This window comes from Dromiciops gliroides, chromosome 3 (genome assembly GCF_019393635.1).
Source record: "Dromiciops gliroides isolate mDroGli1 chromosome 3, mDroGli1.pri, whole genome shotgun sequence".
Taxonomy (NCBI): domain Eukaryota; kingdom Metazoa; phylum Chordata; class Mammalia; order Microbiotheria; family Microbiotheriidae; genus Dromiciops; species Dromiciops gliroides.
The window spans coordinates 647,714,399-647,736,046 of NC_057863.1; the positions used below are offsets into that span (position 1 = coordinate 647,714,399).

At 56.3% G+C, this 21,648-nt stretch overlaps 3 protein-coding genes across 3 annotated transcripts in view; 1 reads left to right on the forward strand and 2 right to left on the reverse strand.

Moving 5' to 3' along the window:
- PPP1R37 (protein phosphatase 1 regulatory subunit 37) overlaps nucleotides 1–6,475 on the reverse strand; it is a 36,948-nt gene extending 30,473 nt beyond the window's left edge. Inside the window, exon 1 of the mRNA XM_043993247.1 lies at nucleotides 6,078–6,475. Within this exon, the coding sequence (XP_043849182.1) occupies nucleotides 6,078–6,288 (211 nt within the window). The 5' untranslated portion in view covers nucleotides 6,289–6,475. The remainder of the gene's footprint in view (nucleotides 1–6,077) is intronic.
- Nucleotides 6,476–7,778: 1,303 nt separating this feature from the next.
- On the reverse strand, nucleotides 7,779–18,328 carry GEMIN7 (gem nuclear organelle associated protein 7). Its single transcript, XM_043999188.1, has 2 exons — nucleotides 17,961–18,328; nucleotides 7,779–8,582 (listed from the first exon to the last, which is right to left on the reverse strand). The coding sequence occupies exons 1-2, from the start codon at nucleotides 18,043–18,045 to the stop codon at nucleotides 8,224–8,226; spliced, it is 444 nt and encodes a 147-aa protein (XP_043855123.1). The 5' UTR covers nucleotides 18,046–18,328; the 3' UTR covers nucleotides 7,779–8,223.
- A 562-nt stretch (nucleotides 18,329–18,890) lies between these two features.
- On the forward strand, nucleotides 18,891–21,166 carry ZNF296 (zinc finger protein 296). The gene is made up of 2 exons (XM_043999187.1): nucleotides 18,891–19,630; nucleotides 20,316–21,166. Exons 1-2 carry the CDS (start codon nucleotides 18,979–18,981, stop codon nucleotides 21,164–21,166), a joined length of 1,503 nt encoding a protein of 500 aa, XP_043855122.1. The 5' UTR covers nucleotides 18,891–18,978.
- Nucleotides 21,167–21,648: the final 482 nt, after the last annotated feature.

The window sequence follows — 21,648 nt, forward strand, 5'->3', positions numbered from 1 at the left end:
CTAGTTTCCAATTTTCCCAGCAGTTTTTATCAAACAGTCAGTTCCTAAATCTTTGGGTTTCTCAAACACTCAGTTACTGAGCTCATTTGCTTCTGCATATTGTACCCCTAGTCTGTCCCACTGGCCAACCTCTCCATTTCTTACCCTCTACCAAATTATTTTGATGACCACGGCTTTGTAGTAGTTTAGCATAGTTTCAGATCTGGTACTGCCAGGCCTCTTCCTTCCCACTTTTTTTTTTAAACAAATTCTTGACCTTTTGTCCCCCTAGAAGAAATCTATTATTTTTTTCTAGCTCTATAATCTTTTACTTTATGAAGTAAAATAACTTTGTAGTTTGCTATATTTTATATGGTTTACATATATAACTATACAGTTTTTATATATTTATGTATATATTATATAGTTTGGGACGGCACTGAATACACTAACTAATCTAGATAGCACTGTCAGATTGGGGCAGCTAGGTGATGCAGTGAATAGAGGGCCAGGCCCAGAGTCAGGAAGACTCAACTTGATGAGTTAAAATCTAGTCTCAGACATTTACTATGTGACGCTGAGCAAGCCACTTAACCCTGTTTGCTTCAGTTTCCTCGTCTGTAAAATGAGCTGGAGAAGGAAATGGCAACCACTCCAGTATCTCTGCCAAGAAAACCCCAAATGAGGTCGAGTTGGGCACAACAGAAATGATTGAATAACAATTGTCATTTTTATCATATTGGCTTGGCCTACCTGTGAGCAATTAACATTTCTCTGACTGCTTAGATCTGTCTTTATTTGGATAAAGAGTGTTTTGTAATTGTGTTTATACAGTTCCTGTGTCCCTTAGCAGGTAGATTGATTCCCTGTCTACTTTCTGTAGTAATTCTAAATGGGATTTCTCTCTCTCTTCCTGCTGGATTTTGTTAGTAATATATAAAGAAATGCTGGTGCTCAGTGTGGATTTATTTTATATCTTGCAATTTTGCTAAAGTAGTTCATTGTTCTAATTAGGTTTTTCTATTGGCTCTCCAGGGCTAAGTAAACTGTCATGTCATCTGCAAAAGGTGATCATTTTGTCTCCTTTTTACCTCTGTTTATTCCTAAAAGTTCCCTTTTTTCCTTGTCTTACTGCTATAGCTAGCATTTCAAGTACAACACTGAAGAGTAATAGTGATAATGGGGAAAGGGAGGAAAGGAGGTAAACATTTACCTAATGCCTCCTTTACACATATTCTCTCATTCGAGCATCACAACAACCCTGAGAGGGAGATGGTTTATTACCCCCATTTTACCTCACTTGAGAAAACTGAGGTAAAAAGGTTAAGTCATTTGCCCAGAGTGTCTGTGGCTGGATTTGAACTCAGATCTTCCTGACTCCTGGCCCAGCTCTATCCACTCCCCCACCTAGCAGCCACTGAAGGTGTCTTTGCTTTACCACTATCTTACTGGGAAGCCCTGCAGCTCTCGGTTTTCAATGAATACTCCTTAGGATTTTAAGGAGAGTTCCATTTGTTCCTATGTGCCTTCTAGTGTGTGTTTAACAGAAATGGGCGTTGTATTTTGTCAAAAGCCTTTTCTGTGTCTCTTGAGATAATGGTGATTTTTGAATTAGTGCTGTTGTTACTGATATGGTCAATTATGCTGATAGTTTTCCTAACGTAGAAGCAGCCTTGATTCCCTCTATAAATCCAGTCTGGCCACAGCATGTGATCTTTGTGATCTACTGTTGGAGTCTCCTGGCTAATAGTTAAAATTTGTGCAGCAATATTTGTGAGGGATATTGGCCTAAAGTTTTCTTTCTCTATTTTGATTCCCTAGTCTAGTATCAATATCATCATCTTTTTTCTGTAAGAAGAATTCTGTTTTTCTTATTGTTTCGAATGGTTTATGTATTATTGGAGTTAATTCTTTAAATGCTTGGTAAAAGTCGCTTGGGAATCTATCTGGTCCTGGGTTTTTTCTTTGTGAGTTCATTCATGGTCTGTCCAATCTCTTTTTCTAAGATAGGCCAAGTGCCCTAGAGGAAATGAAGCTCAGGCTCTCGGGCAATACAGCCGGAATTCCAACCAAGGTCCTGTGACTCCAGATCTGGCAGCCTTCCCACTGCTCCAGTCTTCCCAAGCCCTTTCTCCGCTCCCCCCTCCTTTTGGTTCCATTAGAGATTTCTGCCATCCTAATTCACATTTCATTTATTTTAGGAGTCTCCCCCCCCCCCACTATACTGCAATCCCCTTGAGGGCAGAGTCCAGACCAGATTTCAGCCTGAATCTCCCCCAGGGCCTAAGAGGGAAGCCCAGGCCTTTCCTAAAGTTTGCTGAATGAATGTCCTAGGAAGAAAGGGGGCCTCAGGGCTGCAAACAGCCTCAGGCCCTCAACCACCATAACAGACATTAAACTTCCTGGCAGGGAAGGGGCCGGGACTTTGCAGCAAGGCTGGCCCAGGGAGGCCAAGAGAGGGAATCAAGTTACCACCAACTCATGTTCCCCTCCTTCACCTCAAGACAACACCTGTTCCACAGAGACACTGGTTCCCCTTGGCCTCCCAACACTCTCCATTTTGAGAGCCAGGTGCCAATTCTGGCTCCACTAGTAAAGTGCCACAAGACCTTGGTCAAGGAGGCTCCGACAGCCCGTGTTCTCAGGCTTCAGTACTCCTTTCGGCTCTAACATTCTGCTCTTCTGTAAGAACTCTGTCTTGGGGAACCAAACTGGAAAGCGTGCCTGTGCCCTTGGAGTGCATGCACTGCATCCGTACCTCCAAAGCTCTTTCCTTTTACCTCCTCCTTTTACAGAGCAGGGAGCAGACAGCCCAGAGAGGGGCAGGATCCAGCCTAAGGTCACTCAGCATCAGGGACCAAAGGGGAATTCAAATTTTGACTCCTATCTCCCAGGCCAGTCCTTCCTGCTATAACCCGCTGCATGTTCCCAGGAGAGTCTATTTTTTCCCTCAGGCCTGAGAAGAGCACGTGTTGCCGAGGGAGCTGGAGGTTCCTGAAGGGGAACAGACTGTCAAACATGACTCATGTGTCTTCAGACCAAAAGGAGAAGGACGGGAGCAGTCACATGAGGGGCTCCAAAACCCAGTCCTCCAGGCTCTGAGCCAGAGCAGGCGGCAGCACAATAGAAAAGGACTTGGGGAAAGCTGTGGGGCTGCCACCTGTGCCAAAGAGGAAGGTATCTGCGGTCCCACCCCCTGGCCAATGGTTCTCTTGCCCAAGGATCACATGATCAGTCAACCAGCACGTATTAAGCTCCTACTGTGTGCCAGGCAGAAGGGATACAAAGACAAAACATTTTACGTTCTTGGCCGAGACAAGTGTACTTAGGAATCATGATGCACCTACCACAAATAGGTGATTTGGGAGGGAGGCTGCTGGCATGGGGGGGGGCACCAGGAAAGGCTGCACACAGATCTTGGGGAGAGCTCAGTCAGCTCAGACCAGCCCCGGCTGAAATTGGGATGCCTGGGAGGTGGCGGCAGAGGCCACAGCCTCCCGGTGAGACCCTTGGGGTAAGGCCTCTTTTGCTGCAGGAGCTTCCCACCGGCCCCCAGGCTCCCTGGCGCTCCCTGGCTCTCAGACGGCCTCTTCTCCAAGAGCACTCACTGCCTGTTCTCAAGTTGTGCATTTGATAACAGACCATGGAGCTGGTTTCCATCAGCCAGCCCAAGGGCCACACCAGGGTTCATCCCCAGCCCCCAATGTAGGCCATGGACAAGATGACTTCCTCCACAGGCACTATTCAATCTCTCTCGAACCCCTCCTTGCTCTGACCAGTCTTGGTGCCTGCACAGGACAAAAGGAGGGGAGCAGGAGGGAATCCTCCTGGGTCCCAGCCCTGTGGTATCACGGGCTCTGCATGATCACAGCACCCTTGCCTCCTCTTGCTCACCCTGACACACTGGCAGTGCCTCTCCCCTGGAGTTTGCTGCCCTCTGGCCTCCCCCAACCCTGCTTCCAGTGCCCTCCAGGTACAAACCAGCCCTTAGGATCTACAGGCCCAATATGCACCTGTTACAAGACTCTCTGGCCTCTTTGTAAAACATGGACACTGGATCAAGTTCTTGGATGCCCAAGGCCCTGGCCAGGAAGGACAGTGATGGGATCTTGGGGGGGCTTACTCCCCTGTGTGGGCTTCAGTACCTTGGCATACATGAGGACCCAGGAAATGGAAGGCTGCCTAGAAGGCTCTGCCTGTGAGCCAGCCAGACAGGCTGGAGAGAAATGCCCAAGAGAACATCCGGGCAGGAGGGACCGTGGGGGGGCAGGTGGCCAGACTTTGGGCTCCTCCCCGTCCTCTTCCATCCAGTTTCCCCCATGTCTGCAGCTGCCCCTCCCCCCAGGCCTGACCACTGATCTCCCTGGCTCTCTTTACAGCACCTCCTACAGGAAGCCCTCCCCACCCTCTCTTTATTCCAGTGCCTCCCTTCTGCTGATTTCCTATTTCTCTTCTAGGCAGCTTCTTTGCACCCAGCTCCTCGCCTGTGGTCTGTTTCCCCCTTTAGAGAATGAGCTCCTTGCGGGCAGGGACTATCTTTTGCCTTTCGTCCTATGCCCAGCCCTCAGCGTGGTCCCTGGCACACAGGAGGCACTTAATAGATGCCCACTGGCTGACGGATCCCCTCCCACCTCCATCGGCAGGCGGCCTAACCACGCACTCGCAGGCCCAGCTCAAATGACACATCTTTCGCCAAAGCCTCTTGGGTTGCTCCAGCTGGAAGGGAGCCCTCCGGGTGAGGCCACCGTCTACCACATGGCTCTGGCCCCCTCCCCGGCTCAGCCACAGCCATTTTTCCTCCCCCACAAGTAGGAAGCCCCCTGGCTCCCCCCTGGGCCTTCCCCCTCCCCTTCCCTAGGAGATCACCGTGCTGACCAGCCCCAACTCCATGGCTCTCACCCAACTTCTCAGATGTAACTTTACTCTGCTTCCTCCCCAGGGGGCCCCAAGCTCCCCCCTTCTCCATCTGGGGGCCGCTTCTCCCTGCCCCCTCCCCCGACAATCATCTCCCTGAAGAGCGTCCATCTCAGGGGCCCCCACACCTTTCAGGCCTTTCTCCTCCCCCCTCCAGGAGGACAGGCCTGGGGGCTCCCCCCACCCCAGCCTCAGGCGCCTTTGGGCTCCTCAGGACGCTTTTCTAATTAACTGACCCCTGCCCTCGGCTCTCCCACCACCAGGACACAGCCCTGTTAGAGACCAAAGCCTGGACACCCCCTTCTCCCCTCCCCGGCCACAGCTCCACGTGCCTTCCAGGACCACCCAACTTTCCCCACCAACCCCCCCCCTGCCCCAAAGGCCACCCCCCAGAACAAACTCCTCCTCCAAGCTGCCCACCAAGCACCCCCAAACCTCCTGCACCGCTGCCTCCTCTAAGACGCCCCCACCCCCAAAACTCCTCTCCTTTGCCCCCCCAGCAACCCATCCTCCACGATGTCTGTCAGGGCCACCCCAGGAGCCGCCCCCCACAAGGACCCCGATACTCCTTCTCCGGCTGTCTTCTCAGGTCTAACTTCTTAGCCAGCCCTCTACCCCTCCCTCGTCCCTCCTCCTGCCTGACCAAGGCCCCCTCCTCCTCCAGGCTGGCCTCCGGGGCTGACCGCTGTCTGCCCCCCTCCCACCTCCTCCGGGGCTGACCACTGTCTCTCTCCTCCTCCTCCAGGCTGGCCTCCGGGGCTGACCACTGTCTCTCTCCTCCTCCTCCAGGCTGGCCTCCGGGGCTGACCGCTGTCTGCCCCCCTCCCACCTCCTCCAGGCTGGCCCCCGGGGCTGACCACTCTCTCCTCCTCCTCCAGGCTGGCCCCCGGGGCTGACCACTCTCTCCTCCTCCTCCAGGCTGGCCCCCGGGGCTGACCACTCTCTCCTCCTCCTCCAGGCTGGCCCCCGGGGCTGACCACTCTCTCCTCCTCCTCCAGGCTGGCCTCCGGGGCTGACCGCTGTCTGCCCCCCTCCCACCTCCTCCAGGCTGGCCCCCGGGGCTGACCACTCTCTCCTCCTCCTCCAGGCTGGCCTCCGGGGCTGACCACTGACCCCTTATCCCCATCTCCAGGCCGCCCCCCGCCTCCCTCCCCGCTCCGGGCAGCGCCCCCAGCCGCGGGTACCGTGTCTCCAGGGGTCCTTGGGCTCCACGGCTCCGGACACAATGTCCTCGTCCGAGGGGAAGGTGACGCGCTTGGCGGCGGCCTTGAGCCCGGCAGCTACGGCGTCTCCAGCGCCGGCCGTGGCCTGCTCCGGGGCCGGGGCCGGCGCCTCTTCCTGGGCCGGGCCCAAAGCGGCGCCGGCCGCCTCGGCGCCCGCGGGTACGCCCGCCATGGTCTGCACGGGCTCGGCTCGAGCTCAGCGGGGCCCCGGGCCCAGCCCCCGCCGGCCCATGGCCCCGGCACCTCTCGCGTCCCGAGCCCCCGACCCGGCCCCCGGATGCTCCGAGCCCAACGGCGACCCAGACGCGGAGCCCGAGCGCGAGCGGCCACCGTCGACGTCCCGCTCCGCCGCCTCCCGCCGCCGCCTCCGCCGCCTCCTCCTCCTCCTCCTCCTAGCTTGACGTTGACGTCGACGTCGTCGCCCGGGAGCCCAAGCGCGCGCCCCACCCCCGGCGCGCGCCGCACGCACGTTGGCGCCAGACCTGCGGAGCGCGTCCGAAGAAGCACTTTCGTCACCGACGCTCCGCTAAACGGAAAACAACGGGAGCCTGGAGAAGGCCGCACAAGCGGCGGAGGAAACGAAAAAAAAGGATACAAAGAAAAAGGAATGCAGCATAGAATCCGGACGAAAAAAAAAAAAAGCGGGGATCGTGGCGAATGTGTCGGGTCGGACAAGAAGGCGGACGAAGAGAATGCCGCCCCCGGCGCTGCGAGGACACGCCTCTGTCACAGCCTAGCTCCACCCACGAGATGGCTCATTCGTTTGCACTTTCGCGAGCGTCGCGTCAGCTGGCGCACTTTCGCGATAGACATCCTTTTAGACGGGAGGGGGCGGCTTCAAAAAATGTAAAACAGAGGAAAAAGTTAGAGAGGTTAGAATTCAAGGAACATAAAGTCAAAATATAAATTTGATAGGAAGAAATGTAGACGGTTTGGCGAATGTGCGCATGCGGACAAGCCGCCGGCCGTCGGGGGAGGGCGGTGCCGAAACGACGTAGCCAATCCAAGCCACGCTCCTGTCGCTAACCGCCCCCGTCGCGGCCAGGCTCCTCCCACACGTGCCGGCCCCTTTCTCCGCACCCACAGCATGCGAATTCCCCCTTTCGTCACTTTCCACTGAAGGGAAGAAATTAGCCTTCATTTTAGCCTGCCGTGGGAGAGGGGGAAGCTCAGGAGGACCCAGACGCATGAGAAGCGAAGCGGGGTGTGGGAGTGGAAAAGGGAAAAGCGTGTCAAATACGCGAGCGTGGATGGATAGAGCCGAGGGCGGGGTTGCAGGGCCGGAGCGGAGGCGAGGCCCCGCCCCGCCGTGTTCGCTCTGCCCAAGCGCCGCGGCCCTGATTGGCCTTTGGCGCGAGCTCGGAGCTGGCGGCCTCAACCCGAGGCCCGGACCTTTAGAGTGGGGAGAAGCGAGGGCGGGGAGGGGAGGGAGGAAGGTGGAGGGAGTCCGCCCCGCCCCCGCGGGCGCTGGACCCAGCGGGAGGGCGGCCTCGGGCAGTGAGTAGGAGGAGGAACGTGGGATTCCCGACTGGCAGCTACAAGACCTCCTCCCTGAAGCCCACCGCCCACCCCGCGCCCGGCACTGCCAGACCCCCTCCTCCGGAAAGCCCGCCCTGATTTCTTTCCTTCTCGCAGCAGGGCCTGGCACACACAGTAGGCGCTTAACAAATGTTTATTGATAGAATGAACAGGCGGCGGCCTCCCATCCTTGGGGGAGAGCAGTCCCAGGAAACACAGATCCGAGGTGACCCTGCAGAGAATCGGGCAGTGGCCAGGGAGGGTTTTATTGGTGGTCCCCTCCCCAGATGACCCTCGGTGGAGCCCAGGACTCGCAATCTTTATGGCTGGCTTGGGGAAATGGGTCCCAGCTCATTCTCCCGAGTCCTGGGTCCGGTCAAGGCCTCCCGGCGCCAGCCGTCGTCCTCATTGTCCACCATGAAGGGGCTGGGAGCCGCGGTAGCCGCCAGGACCTGAGCCTCGGGATGCAGCCGTCCTTGCATCTCAGGGTGGGCCGCCTCCCTGCCCAGTGCTCGGGATGCCCCGCTGTACCAGGCGAGGTTGGCAGCCCCAAGTCCTCGGCCTGGCTGCCGCAGCTGCCCAGGGAGGGTCACAGATGGAAGGAGTAGGAGATGATGTCGGCACAGCGGAGCAGGGCCTCGCCCTGCACCCCGAGGGGCGTCTGCAGCTGAGACACGTGGAAGTTGGCCACGTCGAGGTCGGTGGCCCCAAAGTGGGCGTCCACTTGGACGCGCTCGTGCAGGGTAAAGTGCACGGGACGTCCCACCATGGCCAGGATGCTCCGGAGGTAGCGCTCCCGCAGGGCAGCCCTGGCCCGCTGCTCAGCCACCTCCGAGGCAGAACCAGTCCTCTCGCGGCCCCGAGTGGCGCTGAAACCCCGACTGGTGCCGTCTGGGCCCCGGGGAAGGCGGATCACTGGCACCGGAGTTGGGATCTGCCTGGCCTCGCCTGGGAAGAGGAAGTAGAGAGGTGTCAGAGAGGGCTAGGGGAGGGAAAGGGCAGACCCTCCACCTCAGCTGACCACATCTGCAAAACGAGAGGCTGGACCAGTCTAGGGATGCCTGGAAGGAAACAGGGGTGGGCAGGGCAGGCCAGCCGAGTTCTGACTCGGTGTGACCTTGGGCCAGCCTCTTCTGGCTCTCTCTAGGTACAACAGGGGCAGCTGGGCTGTGCCAGAGCATCTCTAAGGTCTCCGATCCCAAGTTCTCTGCCAGAGCTAGATTTGTCAGGTCCTTAGCACAATATTCCCACATAGGAGGTGCTTAATAAAAGCTTACTCCACACCCCCCAGCCCCCCAAAAGATAGGGAGGTTTTCACAGACCACAAACTATGAGGGTCAATGGTGTGATCTGGTAATCAGCCAACCGGCCTTGAAATTCTTCCTAAGCTCCAGGTGTGGGGGAGACAGGAAAAAATGAAGGGGTGCGTTGGCACTTACACTAAGGGGAGACTATATCATGCATACAAAATACCAATCATTCAGAATTGTCCCACATAAGTAACTGGAACAGGCTTTACCCAGTGACACCCCAAAGAGATGAAGGCAGGAGGAAAAGGACCCATTCCATAGGCACAAAAACATGTACAGCACCTCTTCTCATAGTGACCAAAACCCCCCCACGAAACTAGGGAGGTGGGGCTGGTGCTCACTTACAGGGGAATGGTTAAACGAATTGTTGGAAGGAAATTTATGCCAGGATTGACAGCTGGGTGGTGCAATGGGCCTAGAGTCAGGAAGATGAGTTCAAATCCAGCCTCAGACATTTACTAGCTGCGTGATCCTCATGATTTCACCTGTTTGCCTCTCTTCAAATGTAAAATGAGGATAATAAATAGTGCCTAAGGGGCAGCTAGGTGGCGCAGTGGATAAACCACCGGCCCTGGATTCAGGAGGACCTGGGTAAGTCACTTAACCCTCATTGCCCCGAAAAAACAAAAATAAACAAAGATAAACAAACAGTGCCTATCTCTCAGGTTGTGAAGATTGTTGTAAAGTTCAAATGAGTTAATATTTACAAAGAGCTTCTGCAATGCCTGCCATACGTGCCAGCAGGTGCTTGATAAATGCTTGTTTCCCCTCCCTGAAGGAAAGGAAGAAACAGGCAACGTCAGAGGACATTGGGAAGCCCCAGAATGAATCGACAGGGAGCATTTGTCACAGGGAGAGAAGAACACTCTGGCCTCCTCCCAGGGGCTTCTGCTGGGTTTGGCCCCGGGGGCTTCAAGCCTGGGGAATTCAGAGAAGGAGGATTCCTAGAACGTGCAATTAAAGGACAGCCAGAAGAGGAAGTGGCAGCAGTGAGGAAGAACTGGCTTCAGTGGGCAACAGTCCTGCCAGATTGACCTCACTCCCCTGTGACCAGTGGCTGAGCTGTTACTTCCCGGGAAGGAGGGCAGGGGGCCAGATGATCATATGGCTCTGAGACTAGTCGAATAGTGGATGGAGGCTTTCCTCATCTGTGAAACAAGCCAGCTGATGGTATCTGAAGTCCCTGTTCTAAGTATGGGACCCCAGGACCTGTGAGGGGAAGCAAGGCACAGTGGACAGAGAGCTGGCCTCCCAGCCAGGAAAACCCAGGATACATATTAGAGGGATGGTCCTAAACATGTCCTTTAACCTGATCCCACTTATCTTCCCTCTGGTAATTATCTCCAAGTTATCCTGCCTACAGCTTCCTCTTAACTACTGGTGTGCATGTGTTCTCTCCATTAGATGGATTCCCTTGAGGGCAGGGACTAGCACCTAGCATAGAGCCTGGCCAGCAGGAGGTCCGTAATAAATTCTTAGTGACTGTGGACTTAGTTTCTTAGGGCCCTAAGCAACTCTCTAAGATGCAGAGAGGGCTAAACAAGCTACAATGGTAGAAGGAGTTTCCTCATGCAGGAGTTCCTTATATCAAAGCTTTTTTTTTTAGTGAGGCAATTGGGGTTAAGTGACTTGCCCAGGGTCACACAGCTAGTAAGTAAGTGTCAAGTGTCTGAGGCCAGCTTTGAACTCAGGTCCTCCTGACTCCAGGGCCAGTGCTTTATCCACTGCGCCACCCAGCTGCCCCTTACCAAAGCTTCTTAAACTATGGGTTATGTATACCTATTTTATATACTTATATACTCAGGGTCACATAAAATTGTCTTGGGCAAAAAGAGGTCATGAGTGGAAAAAATTAAGTTATACCAAAGAGATGATTGCTCTAGTGGTTATCCCTATCAGCATGATACTAGAAAGGCTCACAGAGTGTCCTGTGGATCTCTGCTTCTCCTATGCTACTTCAAACTTGTCACTGATTTGGATAAAGGGCAAGATGACACTAAGTCCAGGCACCAATATGCTGAGGCAGGGGGAGGGGAGTCAGGTATCTGACCAGGCTGAACCATCCTGGGTCAGAAATAGAGCAGGGGAAAGCTTGTTTGGATCCGGGGTGGGTCTGGGCTTGTGAGTGACCAATGGATTTCCAGGGTGAGATAAGAAGGAGGGAGGAGGAAAGGGAGAGAGGGAAGGAGAAGGGGAAAAGGGAAACTGGGAGATGGAAAGATGGGAGGAGGGAAGGGGAGAGAAAAATGATGTGGCGTTTCTAGTGGTCTGGAAGCTCAGTCAGCAGCCCCTGGTCAGGCTACGTAGAGAGTACTATGTTCAGTACTGGCTACCTCCTGGGCACCAGGATTGAAGGGCATTGATTAGCCTGAGAGTCCAGAGGAAGGCAAAGGGCCCTGAGTTCAATCCACATGACAAGAACTGGAGAAGGGAAAGCTGAAGGAACAGGTTCATTACTAGCCCATGTTTCTGAGTAACTGGAGGGCTAACATGCGGGGGTGGGATCAGACACAGAAACAATGGGTGGGAGCTGTAAGTTGTTCATTTAGCTTTAAGGTCAAGAATAACTTTTTTGGGGGGGGGGTAAGGCAATGGGGGTTAAGTGACTTGCCCAGGATCACACAGCTAGTAAGTGTCAAGTGTCTGAGGTCACATTTGAACTCAGGTCCTTCTGAATCCAGAGCTGGTGCTTTATCCACTGCGCCACCTAGCTGCCCCAAGAATAACTTCTTAGCAACAAGGGCTACCAGTGAGTGCAACTGCTAGGGAGCTCCTCCCTGTCAGAGGCAGGACCTAGAGGACACTTGTTAAGAATGTGGCAGTGGGGGCAGCTAGGTGGCGCAGTGGATAGAGCATCGGCCCTGGAGTCAGGAGCACCTGAGTTCAAATCCGGCCTCAGACACTTAATACTTAACTAGCTGTGTGACCCTGGGCAAGTCACTTAACCCCAATTGCCTCACTAAAAAACAACAACAACAACAAAAAAAACCCTAAAAAAAAAAAAAAGAATGTGGCAGTGATGATGACTTTTCTGGTAAGGGCTCCCCGGGATATGCCACATTCCCGTACAGCTCCAACTCTGTCCCCTGCCCCTACCCAGCACCCTGGCAGAGAAGTGGCCAGTTAACTATCTGACCACCCATTCCCCAACAAAGCAAAAACATGATCTGAGAACATAAAGTCATCATATCCTGAATAAGAAATGTCAACATGCAGAGAAACAAAGGAAGACACGTCTGAACTGATGGAAAGTGAAGACAGTGGAGCCCAAAGAATAGAACCGTGAAGATGACAACGCCATCTCATCACAACTTTCCTCAAATGAGGACGATTCCCCCTTCATCAAAGCTAGCAGTGAGCCTAGAGACAAGGTGGGCTATGGGGGCACTTCTCACAGTTTGGGGTACTGACATGCTCTCATTTGAGTCTCAGAGTAACCTCAGGAAGTAGGTGCCTTGCTACCCTTGTTTCTCAGATGGAGAAAGGGGAGTAAGGTAGGATTTGAAACCAGGCTTCTCTCCTGATCCAAGGTAGCTAATGGAAACATGAGTTCAAATCCAGACTCAGACACTTCCTAGCTGGATGACCCTGGACAAGTCACTTAACTTGTCTGCCTCAGAGTTGTTATATGGATCAAATATTTGTTTAAAAAAAAAAAAAGGCTTTTGCACAGTGCTGACATATGGTAGGTGCTTTATCTTGACTCCAAGTCCAGTGGCCCATCGGCAATGCTGGCTGCCTGGGGAAAAGGTGTGTGTATGTGGGGGGTGTAATGCTGCTGCCCCGCCCCCCTTGAAGACTCTCCCTGACTCGGGGAGACAGCCCTGGGGCTACCCAGTGGAGGGGTATTAAAGGGAGGACAACAGTGGTCCGAGGGCCCGGGATGAGAAAGCCCAGTCCAGTGCCCCAGGCCTGAAAAGCCCACAGCTGATTAGATCAACTTCAGGCCAAGTGATAAGAGTTTCTCCAGATCTAGATACAGGTAAGAAGTAGGTTTGTCCCAATAGGAATTTGAACTTGATGATCTGAACTCTCCTCTCCAGGCCTGAGTCTATGAACCCCTTCCATTTGATTCCCCCACCCCCAGAACCAGGTCAGGTCATCATTCCCCCTTCTCCCACCCCCACCCCTTTTTCTCTAAGGATGAAGACACCGAGGTTATAAGGGTCAGAGCTGGAACTCAACCTGGCTCCTCAGGCCTGCCAATGTGAATGTTTCATCTCCCCTCTCCCTCACTTCACCACCATTCAAGCTGGAGCAGGCAGTCAGGGAGAGCCTGGGAGTTCTCAGAATCTGGTTCAGTGTCTCCTGGGGACCAGAGTTCAAGGTCAAAATGGGGGAGAGAAGGAGCCCACTGGGAAGGGGGAGGGAAGATCTTGAGCCTAGCCAAGAGAAAAAGCACTGCATTTGCAGCCAGAAGGACCTGGGTTCTAATCCCAGCTCGGCCACTAGATAACTTCAAGACGTTATAAACAAATAGTTTCACCTCTAGTTCAACCTCCGAGTCTTGTCCGACTCGAAATTCTGTGACCTTTAGACTCCCAAACTCCTCTGTCTATTAGATCAGAACCCAAATTCTCAGAATGGGGAAGCTCCTCAGAGCTGATCCAATATCTAGGTTTGGCTTCAGGCACAGTATAAGAGCCCCAGACACGGAGCTGGGATATTCTGTGTGATCATGGACTCTTGCTTAATAAATACTAAAGTCAGGCGGGCCGGGAGTGAGGAAGACCTGAGTTCAAATCCAGCCTCGGACTTTTACTAGTTGTGTGATGCTGGGCAAGCCACTTCACCTTGTTTGCCTCAGTTTCCTCATCTGTAAAATGAGCTAGAGAAGGAAATGGCAAACCAGTGCAGAATCTTTGCCAAGACAGCACCAAATGGGGTCACAGACACGGCTGAAAACCGCCAGAGCAGTCCCTTCTCAGGCCTCTGGGCCTGGGTGTGGGATACCTACCTCCAACATCTACCTCCCAGGACTCAAGGGAAGTTATCAGGAAACTACTTAAAAGCCCCATAGTGAGGTACCTCCCTCTGGAGGGAGCCCCTGATCTTGAGCAAACAAAGTGGGGAGCTAAGTTACATGTAGCCTAAACAAAAGGGGCTCCCACCGAGAGCAGGGGCCAAGGAAGGGTTTATTGACTTGAACTGGGCTAAGAGACTCGGGTTTGGGGTCCGAGGAATAACGAAAATGACAGGGGTGGATGAGCTGACCTCTAATACCCCTCTTGGCCCCTCTGGGGCTTTATCCAATAAATAAATAAATGAAGGAAAACACAGTGATTGAGCATTTACTAGGAATAAAAAAAAAAGTGAGGCATTCCCTGCCCTCAGAGAGTTTATATGCTCGTCTGGAGACAATGCTTAGAAGGGAAAAGGGAGGGAGCCCGTGGTGGTGGTCAGTGCTGTCCAGAGAAGGCAGCTAACCAAGAATCCTTAGGAAGAGTTGAATGGATTACCAGGCCCTGAGGAAGAGGTGGGGGCTGGGCTGGGCATTGTGAAGAGGCCACCTCAGACTACTCAGGCTACTACTCACCTCTCCATCTAGACCCACAACTGATTCGATTATCTCTGTAATCTCAAGATTCTCTATGACCTTGGACAAGTCCTTTCCCCAGTTCTTCAGATGCCCGCCCCACCCCCACCCCCAGGTTTGGGCCTGGACTCTCTCTTCTTCTCCTGGTGACCTCATGTGTTTCTGCTCAGCTCACTCCCAGTCCTCTCTTCTTTCCTGAGCTGTAGTCCCAAGTCACCATACCTGGAATGGAATCATTTAGTAAGCACCCACTGTGTGCTGGACACTATGCTAAGTGCTTAACAAATGAGCCCATTTTCCAGACTGAAGTATAGTTTTTTCATTTTCTTTATTTTTTTCTCACTTTTTTTTGCATAATTTCACATTTATAACTGATATCCTATTACTTGCTTTCTTGGGGGGGGAGGGAGGAAGAGAATTCAGAACTCAAAATTTTTTTAAAATTAATGTTAGGGGCGGTTAGGTGGCGCAGTGGATAAAGTACCGGCCCTGGAGTCAGGAGTACCTGAGTTCAAATCCGGCCTCAGACACTTGACACTTACTAGCTGTGTGACCTTGGGCAAGTCACTTAACCCCCATTGCCCCACAAAAAAAAAAAAAGAAAAGAAAAAAAATTAATGTTTAAAATAAATGTTTAAAAAAATAAAAAATTTTTTTAAAAAATTAAATAAATGTTTATTTTTTTAAATAAAACAAATATAACTCTAAAAAATCTCATTTGATACCTATGAGATATGTCTAAATCATTACACCATCTCCCCTCCCCCAAATCAATCCATCCTTCCAACCATCATCCACTGGTCCCTTTCTCCCAACCTTCCCCCCCTAACCCCCATTCCCTTATCCATTCTACTCTCACAGGAGAACACTCTAGTTGAGGAATTCATGGGATGAGATCCTGGCTCCCAAGCTGAAAAGGGTGCCTTGCAGGTCATCTGCTCCCCAAAAGAGGTTGTGAACCCTACGGGATCACACTAAGGTTTTCAACACCAAACACTCCTCTTGTCCACAGCCTCCATCCCTGGCCAGATTAACCTCTGGCCTATTTCAATAACCTACCTGGGCCGGTCAATGACCAAAATATGTCTAAAGCCTAAGAGGTACTGCTGCTACAAGGGGGAGTTTCTATTTTAAGTGCTTCTCTATGTTTCCAGCTTTGTTTCAGGTCACACAAAGTTTTCCCAGTGAATAATGAGTTGTTTAAGGTGGTCACCTACATTCAAATTTCCATTATGAGAAGTTATAATTATGTAAACTACAGTCATCGGTTCCACCCCAATGGAGATATGGAGTGTGAATTCAAGTAATACAACCACTTCAGGGGGACTCCTAATTTGCACTTAATTTGGAGCTGGCTAAACTAGAAGCAGCTAGTTAGGTGGTCTAGTGGATAAAACACTGGGCTGGGGATCAGAAAGAGCAGAGTTCAAATGATGCCTCAGACACTTGCTTAGCAGTATGACCTTAGCCAAGTCACCTCACCTACCTGCCTCAGTGCCCTCATCTTTGAAATGAGGATCAATAAGAACATCCCGAGGCTTGCCGTAAGGAACAAATAAGAATGACTACACAGAACTGAGTACTTCAGTGAGAGAGAGAAAACAGAAGGCGGAAGACAGTGACCTCACAGTCTGACAAAGGAAGCAACATACATGTCCAAGTAGGAGAGACCCCAGATAAACTGGAGATAAGAGTAAGGAGAACATGGGATTTTAGTTGGCACTTGAAGAAGCCAGGGAGTTCGGCAGAGAAGGGAGAACACTTCAGGAATAGGGGCAGCCAGAGAAAATGTCTGGAGCTGAGAGGCAGAGGGGAGGCCTTTGTCACCGGATCACACGATGGGGGAGGAAGGTGTGAGGAGGCTGGAAAGGTGGGAGGGGGCCAGGGGCCAGAGAGAATGTGTTGAACTCGCTTCTGGAGGCAATAAATCGCTACTGGAGTTTACCGAGTCGGGGGGACACGGGGTCAGACCTACAGGGGTGGCTAGAGGATGGAATGGCATAGGGAGAGCTATCCCCAGCAGCTGTGGCAGTGAGCCAGGGGTGAGGTGATGAGGGCCTGCACCTGGGTGGGGGCAGAGTGGGGACAGGGGTACTCAAGAGGAGATGCTGCAAAGGTGATACTCAAGAGGAGATGCTGAATCCATGGGCCTGGGTGGGAGGTAGGGTGGGGGTGGGGAATCCAGGATGATGGCTTCTGGGTTGGGAGCCTGAGGGAAAGGGAGGATGGGGGTGGAGGATGGGGGGGGGGGGTCATGAGGTCAGTCGGGGGCCTGTCAAGTTATATCTGAAGGCAGTTGGAGCTGTGAGACTGGAGGGGAGCAGAAAGCCTGGGGCAGGGAAGGCTGACCTGAGCATCTTCAGGTCAGAGATGCTAAGAGAACCACAGCCGCCGGTGCAGCCATAGGGAGGGCTGGGGGAAGGGACCCCGAGACAGAGCCCCGAGGGACCCCTGTGGTCTGCGGGCCTGATCTTTAAGAGGATGGGGGAGGGGCAGCTAGGTGGCACAGTGGATAGAGCACAGGCCCTGGAGTCAGGAGTACCTGGGTTCAAATAGGGTCTCAGACACTTAACACTAGCTGTGTGACCCTGGACAAGTCACTTAACCCCAATCGCCTCACTAAAAAAAAAGGGGGGGGGGGGAAGACAAGAAGCCAAGTGAATGCCGAGCACCTGGCCTTGATTTGGGGTCCAGCGCAAACCCAGGGCTCCCTTCCACTCTCTGAATTCTGCCTTCCCTGAAAGGAGAGAAATCTGAGAAAAGTAAGCAGCTGAAATCAGGGCTGCCAGGCCTCTTCCCCCTATTCGGCCAGGTCACCTTCTCCTACCTAATAAATTCCAGGGCTCCGGGTCACCTCCTGGATCAAATAGAAAATCCTCTCTTTGGCACCCAAAGCCCCTCATAACTCCCCACCCCCACTTCCTTTCAGGAGGCTCCTGGAAGCCCTCGGTCTCCAGGCTCCCCTTCATCTTAGCACCTATTTATGCTAGCTGCAACGAGTGTACACGTTCTCTCCCCCTTTAGACTGGGCTGGGACGGTTTTGGTTTTGGTTTTTTTGGGGGGGTGATTGTTCTTTTTGGGCCTTTGTTATCTCCAGTCAGCACACAGTGAGCACTTAATAAATGCTTATTAACTGACACAGCTGGGCATATAATGCATGCTGACCTAGACTGGACATCTCTTAGGAAACTGAGGCTCAGGGAAGGAAGACGAGCACGCCTAGCTAGTAAAGCAAGTGGCATAAATTAATCACCGGCAGTGTGCAACGTGATGGTGTTGAAGGCAGAAGATACCGATTAAACTTTAGGAAAAAACAAAACGAAACCCACCCCGCCTTCTCGGAATTACAGTTCTAGCGGCGGGGCATGCCTACTCCCACTCCGTGCGGCGTCCCCCAGGAGAAGACAATCCCGCGCTCCAAGAGGACCTCGGGCGAGCCCTCCTCCCCACCCTCTTTTTCTCCTGCCCCCAGAGCTCACCAGCGGGCAGCGGCGCCTCTCTCCGGTAGCCCGCGCCTCGACTCTTGGCGGCGGGCTCAGGGCCAGGCAGCTCCTTCTCGGGCATGGTCGAAGGCCACCGGGCGGCCGAGCGAGCGCCCTACGCTTCAGCGCCCACCCCGGAACAGAACGTTAGCTCCGGCAGCTTTCCAAACCGCGTGCGCCTGCGCCGTGCGGGGAAGTCCGGCGGCGCGCGCGCACCCGAGTGTACGTGCGCGCGCGCTCCGGCGCCCTCCCGCCGAGCTCGCCCCGGGCGGGGGGGCGGGGGAAGAGAGCTCGGTCCAGCGGCTGGCCGAGCCCTGGCGGCCTTACCGAGCCCGCTCCCCTGGGCGCCCCGGCCCGGCCCGCCTCCCGGAGGTGCCTGAGCCGGGCCGCGCCGTGTCCCCGGCCTCCGTCCGGGCCGTATTTGCGCAGCCGTGGGCTCTTCGTCTGCCCTTTGACCGTCCGAGCTCCGGGATGGCCCGGACGGTCCTCGAGCCCCCCGGAAGGGCCCCGCGCTTAGCCCCGGGCCTGGCGCCAGCAGGCGCTTCACTAGCGCTCCTAGACGTCACTTGACCCTCCTAGTCACCCGGGTGGTCACCGATGTCCCCGCTGGTCCCTTTTTACGGAAGGGGAAACTGAGGCGCGAGGTAGCGCCGGGCTCGCAGAGGGTCGCACTAGAACTCGTTGCCCCAATGTCGGGGGCGGGCCCTGAAGCCCTCCCGCCCAGATTCGGGGCCGGCGCTCTAGGGCCCCCAGCCCTCGACGGCGGGCCCCTCCCTCGCCGGCTCGCGCCTCCCGGCCAGTACCCGCAGGTCTCTTGGGGACGGGGCGGGGTGCCGGCTCTGTCCCGCCCCGACTCCGCCCCCGGGGCGGGGCCCGCGCCCGCCGCCGGCCCCCACGTGCGGCCGTCCCGCCCCGCCAGGTGGCCAGGCCGGGTCACTTCACCTGCAGCGTCTCTCTCGGCCTCGCGGCGGTGGAGGCAGCGGCTCCGGCTCCGCGTCCGGCTCCAGCGTGCGCCATGTCCCGCAGGAAGCTGGGCAGCGTGCCCCGCCGGGGGCCCCGGGCCGACGAGGACGAGCCGATGGCCCTCGACGAGCCCGATGGCCCTAGCGGCCCCGCCGCCTCGCCGGCCTCCTCCTCGTCCTCTTCGTCCTCCTCGTCCGCGCCTCCCCTGCCCCTGCCCCGGTCCCGGCCCTGGCCGGAGGGCCCCGACGGCGGCCCGGCGCCGGCGTGCGCCACGTCCAGGAGGAAGCTGGGCAGCGCGCCCCGCCGGGGGCCCGGGGACGGGGTGGACGACCACGTCCAGCCCAAGACGCTCGATGGCCGGGGCGGCCCCGCCGCCTCGCCGGCCTCCTCCCCCACCCTGTCGTCGTCGTCGTCGTCGTCCTCCGTGCCGCCCCTGCCCGTCCCGGATTCCCCCGACGCGGGCAGCGCCGGCGAGTGGCCCCCGGGCCGGCAGGGCCCCGGATGCGCGCGGGGCCCCTCGCGGCCGGCCGGCGGCCCCGGACGCCTCCTCCCCGAAGTCCTCCGGAGCTGCCCCGACCTGCTGACGTGCGGCCGCTGCCTGCTCACCTTCCCGCTGGGCCAGATCGTGGCCTTCATCGAACACAAGAGGGGCCGCTGCCAGAGGCCCACCTGGGGCCAGCGCCCCGACCCCGACAGGGACGCTGGTGAGTGGGGGGCCCGGGGAGGGGGGGGCGGCGCGGGCGCGCCCCGGACTTCCCCTTTCGGCCTTGGCCCACACTTGGCCGCAAGGCGGGGGGAGGTGTCGGGGTGGCCCGGACTTGTGAGGAAGAGGGCGGGCGGGCGGGCGGCGGCGAGTCCCGCCCCGGCTGGCTGGGTTTCACTTCTCCGTGGGCCCCTGGGTCCGCCAGGTGCTGGCCTGCCGCGGAGGGGGAGGGGCCGGGACGGCTTCCCGGACGGCCCCCGCCCACCCCACCCTGCCTTTTGGTCCCCACCCGCCGGTGGGTTGGAAGCAGGTGACCCGAGGGGCTGTGGGAGGGCTGGATGAATGGATGCATGCATGCAGGGGAAGGGGAGCTAGTCCTGGAAACTCCCTTCACAGCAGCCTGGGAAGCCCCTGGCTGGGCCGAGGCCGGGCCAGGGCTTGGCACCATCCTCCCCGCCCCCACCCTGCCCAGGGATGTCTGAGTCAAGTCCCACCCTCTCCTCCGGCACACGCCCTCCCCAGAGCTGGGACCCGAGGCCTTGGTGGCACCCAGTGCCTAGACCAGAGAACTTAGGGCCGAACCAGGACTGGAAGCCGGCTCCTGCCACGGTTTACAAGCAACTGTGCAAAGGGCCCCTTTCTAACTCACTAAGTGTAACCCACGCATCTCCTGCCTCCCCATCCAGGGTCCCCAGAGCCCTCAGCCTTCTCCTGCAGCAGCTGTGGCAGCTGGTTCATGGGTGCCTGGGCCCTGCTCCGCCATGCCCAGGAGAGCCACGGCCTGGCCATCTACCAGAGCCGGCCGAGCCCGGCGGAAGACAGAGACGTGCCAGCGGCGGCGGCCTCCATCCGGACCCGGAGTCATTCCTGCGACTTCTGCGGCAAAGGCTTCCGCTCCCACAGCAACCTGACGGTGCACCGGCGCACCCACACCGGGGAGCGGCCCTACCGCTGCCCCCACTGTCCCTACGCCTGCGCTCAGAGCAGCAAGCTGACCCGCCACCTGCGCACTCACCAGCGGGCAGGCCCGGGCTCTGCCCCGGCCCCTCCGGAGCCCGCCGACTATGCGGCCGCCCCCTCGGGCCTGGTCCCACCCCCGGGGCCCAGCGGCAGCGGCAGCGGCGAGGAAGGGGGCGGCAGGGAACCTGGCTCTCCGGGGGCTCCACCTGCGGGCCCCGGGGAGGATGCAGGTGGCGGGGGCCGAGGGGGCACGGGCCGGCGGCGAGGAGACACGTGTGAATTCTGTGGCAAAGTCTTTAGAAACAGCAGCAACCTGACGGTCCATCGGCGCTCCCACACCGGGGAGCGGCCCTACCGCTGCTCCCTCTGCCCCTACGCCTGTGCCCAGAGCAGCAAGCTGACCCGCCACCTGCGCACCCACGGCCCTGCACCCGGCCCACCCCCTTTCCAGTGCCCCCACTGTTTGGTGCCCTTTGGCCTCCGAGCAACCCTGGACAAACACCTCAAGCGCCATCACGGAGAGCTGGGGAACGGGCCTGGGCACGAGGCTGACCACCAACCTCCACCCCATCCCTGAGTCAACTTTTTATTTTTATTTTTGGTAATAAACATTTCTAGTTTTTGAAATGGTCAGGCTCTTTGCTTTCTTATGGTAACTTGGTGAAAAAAGGTGGGGTGGGGACAGCTTCCACTCCCACCCCCCCCCCAAGAAATAGTGGCTGGCCAGACCGGTTTGGGGGGGGGTGGCAAAAAGAGCTCCCACCGACACCACCGCTGCCCGGGGCAGGGCCAGGCTGGCACAGAAAGCGGTGGGCCCGGTTCCGGCGTGGGCGAGGCTTGGGCAAGAGAAGAGGGAAGGGGCCTAGGCCTGCAAGGGCCCCCAGGGCAGAGGCCCCCCTTGCTCCCCACAAGATGTTACAGGGCCACAGTGAGAGAGGCCCCTGGGCTCTGCCTGCCCCCAGACCCAGACTGGGGAGCCTGTCTAAGCCCAATCCCGTAGTGGCAAGGGTGAGCGGGGGAGACGTCTCCTCCCAGGGCCAGGCTAGCCTCGGCGTGTCA

Coding starts and splice junctions, on each gene's coding strand:
- GEMIN7 (XM_043999188.1), bottom strand. CDS start 18,045: ATGCCCGAGAAGGAGCTGCCTGGCCCTGAGCCCGCCGCCAAGAGTCGA. Junction 8,583..17,960: donor AGAGGCGCCGCTGCCCGCTG/GTGAGCTCTGGG, acceptor TCCTCTTCCCAG/GCGAGGCCAGGCAGATCCCA.
- ZNF296 (XM_043999187.1), top strand. CDS start 18,979: ATGTCCCGCAGGAAGCTGGGCAGCGTGCCCCGCCGGGGGCCCCGGGCC. Junction 19,631..20,315: donor CGACCCCGACAGGGACGCTG/GTGAGTGGGGGG, acceptor CTCCCCATCCAG/GGTCCCCAGAGCCCTCAGCC.